Source organism: Austrofundulus limnaeus, unplaced genomic scaffold (assembly GCF_001266775.1).
Source record: "Austrofundulus limnaeus strain Quisiro unplaced genomic scaffold, Austrofundulus_limnaeus-1.0 Scaffold325, whole genome shotgun sequence".
Classification (NCBI taxonomy): Eukaryota; Metazoa; Chordata; class Actinopteri; order Cyprinodontiformes; family Rivulidae; genus Austrofundulus; species Austrofundulus limnaeus.
This window is the reverse complement of record NW_013952727.1, coordinates 223,375-230,883: the sequence shown is the minus strand read 5'-3', so window position 1 is coordinate 230,883 and position 7,509 is coordinate 223,375. Positions and strand designations below refer to the sequence as shown.

At 39.2% G+C, this 7,509-nt stretch overlaps 1 protein-coding gene across 1 annotated transcript in view; it reads left to right on the top strand.

The window, feature by feature from the left end:
- Positions 1-307: 307 nt before the first annotated feature.
- bin1a (bridging integrator 1a) overlaps positions 308-7,509 on the top strand; it is a gene marked incomplete in the record, with an annotated part of 19,266 nt that continues 12,064 nt past the window's right edge. The window contains 10 exon segments of the mRNA XM_014022320.1: positions 308-611; positions 2,016-2,096; positions 2,212-2,266; positions 2,350-2,444; positions 4,038-4,133; positions 4,361-4,471; positions 4,577-4,669; positions 6,696-6,781; positions 6,899-6,974; positions 7,323-7,378. Coding sequence (XP_013877774.1) covers positions 525-611; positions 2,016-2,096; positions 2,212-2,266; positions 2,350-2,444; positions 4,038-4,133; positions 4,361-4,471; positions 4,577-4,669; positions 6,696-6,781; positions 6,899-6,974; positions 7,323-7,378 — 836 coding nt within the window.

The following is a 7,509-nucleotide window of genomic DNA, read 5'->3' as shown; positions in this document are numbered from 1 at the left end:
GCTTCATGTTACATAAGTTGTAGCTGACAGCGGAGGGTGAGTTTAAAGCACGCGCTGAACATGACAGGAAACTGAAGAAACCCACAGGCGCAAATTACAACACAGGATTCATGTGCATGTTCTAAAGGGTTGAGCTGAAAGAAAACAAATTGTAGAGATAATTTGCAGCCAAACACATTTTTAAAGCCCCATCTTCCTATTGTGTCTCCATTTCGTTTATTTGCACAGTTGTTTAGTTTTTCCATGTGAGCATCTGCGCCTTTAAGATCATCTCTCAGCATCCTCCTCCTCTGTCAGGCACGCGCACACACGTACAGCAGCCCAGCATTAGAGAACAGGTTACAGCCTAGCTTCCCACATACACACATCCTCACATAAAACACACGACAACATCACACTTCTGCTTTTTTAGCATCCTCATTTCCTCCCCTGGACATTGATGCCTTTTCCTCGGCGGTCGCCGTAGCGATTAATCGATCCGTTTCCTCCTCTCCTGCATCCAAAGACTCCATCAACGCTACAAGATGGCTGAGCTGAATTTGGGGAAGGGACTGACGGCTGGGAAAGTGGCCAGCAACGTTCAGAAAAAGCTCACCAGAGCTCAGGAGAAGGTAAGATGTTGCTCGGGAGAGGAGGAGGAGGAGGAGGAGGTGGTGGTGGTAGGGAGAAGGAGAATTCCGTTTCAGGCCGCGGAGCAGCGCTGCCGCATCCTCCGCTGAGGCGCAGTGTCGCATCACGGCATCATAATGGGAGATGTTGTGTTTGGAGATGTCCACTTAGGATACATCCCGTTTTAGGACCCTGTCCTACAGCGGACACGTCCTGTAACGACATGCAGCACAGCGAGGTCCTTACATATCTGACGTTTCAGCTCTTAAGCCTGTTTTATGGCTCCTTTTTGACTGAAGCGTCCTCTCCTCCTCTTCATGCGCCGTTACAACAACCATGGCTGCGGCGTAAAGTGGCAGATAGGAGGCCTTTGCCTTTAAGCAGATGAGGGGGCGCTGTTTTTCAACCCTCAGGACTAAAATAAATTATATTAGCAGCTAGGGTAATAATACATGTGCACATCTTTGTAAACACATTTGTGATGTATATTCAGAAATTTTGCTGGCAATTTTTATGCACTAAGAAACAGCATATATTTCCCCTTTCTTCTCACATTTTATTGTTTTCTTGTCTGCTTCATGCTAAAAATGTATCATTTTATTAAAGGGATGCATTGAAAGTCACCCACCATCGTGCATGCCAAAGTTTTAAGCAAAGATCTTACACGATCTGTTAGACCTTGCCACATATGATGGGGGTGACTCTTAGCTACTGCCACACCAGATTTCAGCTCAGTCTGTCCATACCTGACTAGTTAAAGCCATTTTTGTGTTTGCTATAATGAGTTAGTTGTGGTGGTTAACCTCTAAAAACACAATCAGTTGTAGATGTTGATTCAGTAATCGGTAAACTTTCTGAAAATCTCAACAAAATTTGTTCAGTGGTTCATGAGATATTTTGCTAACAGATATGACTGATTCCAATAGATGTTGCCAAATGTTTAAACACAAACCTGTTTGTTCTCAAACTTTGTTTTAGGCGTGACCTTCACCTACAACGCCAAAATGTATTTTAATATCTCTAAAACTGTATTAGCTGTGGTGGCCATCTTTAATTAATTTGACTCCAAATGTTTATCAGTTATAGATGTACATTTATTGATTAGTTTCGGAGAGTTTCATAAAATTTAAACACTTAATAGAGAATATATTTCACCAACAGTCAGAAGAATGAACTCATTCCCACACAATAGCAATTACATGATCGTTGGCCTTTTGTAGCAGCAGGTGATAATTTTAAAAGCATTAGAGGCCGAGTCAGACAACTTTATTAGTCCCAATGGGTCATTTAGTTGTTAGCTAATAAAAAAGAAGAGCTAAATTAAAAGATTAGATCAATGCATTGAAAACTGTATGATTGCTATCAGCTTTTTTACAGCGTTTACTTGTTATTTGCTTGGCTGACAGGTTCTACAGAAACTTGGCAAAGCAGACGAGACCAAAGATGCTGCCTTTGAGGAGTGGGTTATTAACTTCAACAAACAATATGTGAGTCAGCATTCTAGCAAAATGCTTACTGTTATTYTGAATGTGCCAAAAAAATCAATTAGGGAACTGTGGCATAATAGTATGAACTCTATGCCTGTTTGTGTTTCACCCTCAGACTGAAGGCTCCAAACTCCAGAGGGATCTAAGAGCTTATCTGGAGGCAGTTAAAGGTAACACACTCGTTAACTCACAGATGCATTCAAATTCCTCATATGGCTCCATATTTTATGTTTTGTTCTTTTGTCATCTTTAGCCATGCACGAGTCCTCCAAGAACGTACAGGCATGTCTGGGTGACATGTACGACCAGGACTGGTACGGCAAGGATGAAGTGGATTCTGTTCTGGAGGTCTGAAACTTTTTTCTTTCCTGTTAATTGTTTTTGATAATCTAGAAGCCTTCAAAAGTTGCCTTTGTGTGTGAGAGAGTCAAGGTTAATTGGCTTTTTGTGCAGAAGATTAGAACCAGCAACATTAGTTGATTAAAAGAGTGTAGCTGYTGTATGGATTTTGGCAAACAAAAKCTGTATGAGTCTGGGCAGAGGAGTCGATGGCTCAAAGGTCACGGGGTGGAAAAGTAGTCCTGCCAATGTTATATTTGGCTGCAGGTTTTAAAAGCTAGCAGCTGGTACAGTCATGCTCAAACCAATACAGTTTAATTTATATTGCACAATTATTACATCAGTTACTGTTCAGCATTTTATTAATTTCGGATTTTTTCATGCTAAGATCTCTACTTTGAGCAAGCCCTCAGTGACATTAAAGGAAAAAAAGAGCTAGAAATATTCTGAACTGAAAGCAGCCTAAACATAAATGTTTTTGGACTGTGGGAGAAAACTGGAGTACCCAGAAAAAAAAAAGAAAAAGAAAGAAAGAAAACACGAGGAGCAGGTGCGGAGCCAGGGGGTGGCCAGAGGTGGCCATGGCCACTACAGACAAATCTTTTGGCACCCCATTGGCCACCCTGCTGTACACACTCCTTCCACAGTGAAACAACTTTTAGGGGTGTAATAATCCTCCTGAACAGTTGGTGGCAGTGTTTAACAGTTTGAAACATCACCAAGCTCAAAGAAGTGACGAAGAAGTGATTGTTTTCTTTATATACAGAACATATGCCCGTGTAATCTGACTTATGGTGACATTTTTTTTCGTCACCATAACACAATGTGTCATTTTATGTTATGAAGGCTTCATGATGCTCTGTCCCTTTTGGTTAGGAGCGGACCCTTCACTAAATCAAAAAAAAGTGAAATGCCCCTTTAATATCATTGTTGGTGATTATCAATATTGCACCTGTTCATTGGGTAAAGTTATTAATATTTGTTTTAAACATGTAGTTCATGGTCATCATTATTTGTCACAATGACATGCGTTGAAATTAAAAATAAATCAATAAATAATATAAAAATAGAAAGCACCCCTACAGTCATTAGATATGATAAATTGTGACACATTAATTAATCTTATCTCAGCTGTAACAGTGAGTTTAAAAACAGGATGATGGAACTACTTTAATGAAGAATCTGTCTCTGAAATGATTATTAAATCAAGTGTTTATTTATGCAGGTAAAAGTATGTTAAACAACCTGGTAAAATACACCAGAATGCTGGAAAAGGCATCTATTTCATTCAAAAATTTGTGGGGGAGGACCCCCAAACCCCCCAAGAGTGTGTCCCCCCACTTTAAAAATGGTTCTGACACCCATGTTTATAAGGTAGTCACTGCCTGTATAAGGACATAAGGAAATGACCAAAACACAAAGATCTGCAGAAAAACTTCAAGTAAAAAATGATTTCATTTTCCTGGCCACCCCTGTGTGAGTACTGGTCCCAGTCTGGCCACCACTGAGAAAAATACCTGGCTCCACCACTGACGAAGAGAACATGCAAACTTCACACAGAATGACTCCTGGATGTGTAATTGTGTTTGTTCCGTGCTGCAGGACTGTGATGTGCTTTGGACTGATTATCACCAGAAGTTGGTTGATCATGCTTTAATCTCCATGGATACTTACCTGGGCCAGTTTCCTGATATCAAGGTAAGCTGCACAGTCATGATCTCAGCTAAGGATTAGTAGCATTAGATGTTGATGCAGTGGCTTCTATTTAAATTGCATTATACAGTGTGCGTTTTTATGTTTAGCTACAATGAAAAAATGTTATTTTTACTATTTGTATATTTTTTAACAAAGTAGAAAACTTGATTTTTATTTGAGTACATCAGTGCAAATGAAGGCAACACAACCTGTTTTACTTTGTTTTTCAGGCTCGTATTGCTAAGAGGGACAGGAAGCTGGTAGATTACGACAGTGCCAGACATAACTATGCTGCCACACACAAGGCCAAGAAAAAAGATGGGGGCATTAAAATTACCAAGGTAAAGCAAACAAGAACTATTTACATATGCTTACATGTACAGACATGAGTTAAAAATTAAATAAAATCAATAAAAACATATGAAGAATTGCTCTCTCCTTTTCAGCCTTCCACCTTGTTGGAACGAGCCACACCAGGTTGGGCTCAGGGGATCTTGTCTGCACACAACCTTGCCCAGAGCAGTCTCTCCAAGAGCCAGGTACCTTCTACACAGTTTACGAGCTCCTCCACATTGTATTATTGAATACTTTAGCAATGTCCTGCAGTATTTGTTTAGGGTTTTAATCCTGCTACTTCTCTTTTTTATGGCCTACCGTTCAGAATACAAAATGAAAAGGAGATCAATAAAAACTACTCAGAGGAACTGTTGCAGCTTCTTCCTTTTAAACGTTCCAGTATGTCTTCATCACAGTGATTACTTTGACTTTGCCAGCTAAAGCTTGCCATCTCACATAAACAACCTCAAAAATGTTTTTGTTGTTCCTCAACATAAAACCTCCTAAAATTGGCCAAAAATAAAATTCAATAGAAAGCCTCCAAAAGACACAAAGCAGTACAATAAGTGGTGTATTACTGTAAGTATCACTAACTCAAATAAGGACAGCATACAGCAGAAATCTAAGGGGGATATTTGATTCAAATTTTAATCTTGAGAAGAGATTAGTTGTGTAGTAAAGAGATCTATTTTTAAACTGAAGCTTTTACGTAAAGTGAAACCCTTTTTTATCCTTTAATGACTTTGAATGGGTGATTCCTCTTTTTATTACTGTGCTGCTGGATTATTGTCATTTGCTGTGTGTTGCTGCTAGCCAGGCTGGCCTCTCATGACTGCAGTTAGTTCAGAATGCTGCAGCTCATTTATTACCATGAACACACAAAAAGATTAAATAAGTAAATAAATAAATAAATAAATAAATTAAAAAAAAGAAAACATCTCCCCAGTGGGTTTTCTTTACTGAATACTTATTGGTATAATAATTTATTTAGTTTATTATTGACCTATATGGTCTGTAATGGACAGGCTTCTGGATGTAGGCTCCAGGTCCTTTAAATCAAATGATTATTTGTTTTTAGCCAGGAGCTTCAGGTTGGTCCACCGAGATGATCAGGTCTTTTTTCATACCAGACCAGCTTTACCTCTTTACCTCATCTTTAAACAGTACAACACGAGAGTTCAAAATGTTTGCATGATTTTAACAATTACATTTTTATGTTTTATGTTTTTTATTACCTCCGCCAAGGGCGAGGTAATGTTTTCGGTCGCGTATGTCTGTCTGTCTGTCTGTCTGTCTGTGGACAACATTACTCAAAAACTTGTGGATGGATTKTCATGACATTTTTAACACGTGGTTACTGGTCCAAGGAACACACCATTAAATTTTGGTGATGTTCCGGATCATGATGCGGATACAGGAATTTTATTTCTTTTAACACTCTGAGATCGGCAAAGCTGTCATGCTTTCACATGGCTTCTATAAAAAAAAAACAGTGAGCTGGATTGGACAGCACGGACTTCAAACTTTATAAAAGCTATGTTAAAACCATATTTAATGATGAATAATTTTTGCCATAATATGTGCATTTAGAGAATGTTTCGTGACCAGGAAGTGCGTGACTGCACCATGAAACCTATTTTTCCTATTTCCTCAAACACACCACATTTCCGAAACAACCAAACTAGGCTTGTAAACAAAGAGCTGCCGGGCCTCAAAGTTTGGAGACGGGGGGAGCCAGGAAGCACTTTATAAAGAGAGTCAAACCATTACAAACTCATACAAGTGGATAAAACAGACGTTTTACATGGTGAAATGTGACTGATGAAAACTTAGTAGCTTAACCCCACACCAGTTTGACGATGAATAACGTCGGGTGACGAGTCTGATTTTTTTTTTTTTTTTTACATTGGACTCCACCGGGAAGAAATCTCATGCATACTGCCTGCTTAAATGTTCGCTACGTCAGAGCTTATTCGGCAAATGTGTTTCCATCTCTGCTTTTGCGCGTTAACTCTTACAGGATGGGGGAAATTGGTCTTGGTGGAGGTTTGCACTCTCAGTGTGCTTCTAGTTATTATTTGTTTTTTATTGTCTCTTGCTTTTGGTATATTTTTACTATTTGTCATTTAGTGTGCAGCACTTTGGCCAACGGCAGTTATTTTCAATGTGCTATATAAATAAATTTGATTTCAATTGAKTTCCCATTTTCTAACTGTGTGTGTGTTTCAGGCTGAGGAGGAGTTGGAAAGAGCCCAGAAAGTGTTTGAGGAAATCAATCTTGACTTGCAGGAGGAGTTACCTTCACTCTGGAACAGGTATGAACTCTACCTGTGTGTCATTGCACCAACAATTACTTTACAGCTGAGCTATATTTACTCTCATGGGACTCTGAGGTAGTTATTATTGTTCTGTGTTTTCTTTGCTCTCTCTAGTCGTGTTGGATTTTATGTCAGCACCTTCCAGAGTTTGGCAGGTTTCGAAGAGAAGTTTCACAAGGAAATGAGTCGGGTAAGGCTCCTCCGGAGACCTCCAGTGCTGCTGGATTTAGATGCAGGACTGGATTAGGTTACAGACAGTGTATCATGTGGCAGCTGATGGAAAAAGTTAACAATGCTAGACAGAGGCAGCCCTGCAGCAGCAGAGTAACGGTTAAAAGTGGCTGCAGGTGGCGTGTCCGCTGTGTAATTCTTTTAGATCAGGATAACTGGATTCACTTTCTGTATTATTATGAATGAGATGGTGCAAAACGCTTGTAGCATTCACACACAAGGAGGAAAGWGCAGCTGTGCAATGTCTGATAAGGAAAAACAATATAATATGAGTTGATTTAATGAAAAAAAATGTATTTTTTTACAGTTGGATCAGGATTTGTATGAYGTCCTGGAGAAACTGGAGGAAACAGACCCAACCAGGTTAGTGARCGATGAACCGTTTAAAGTTTGGCATAATTTAGGAAAAACTTAAAAGTAACTATTAATAACTTGTATCAGCAATCAGTCACTAACATGAGAAATACAATAAGTTTATATGGGCAGATGAAAAT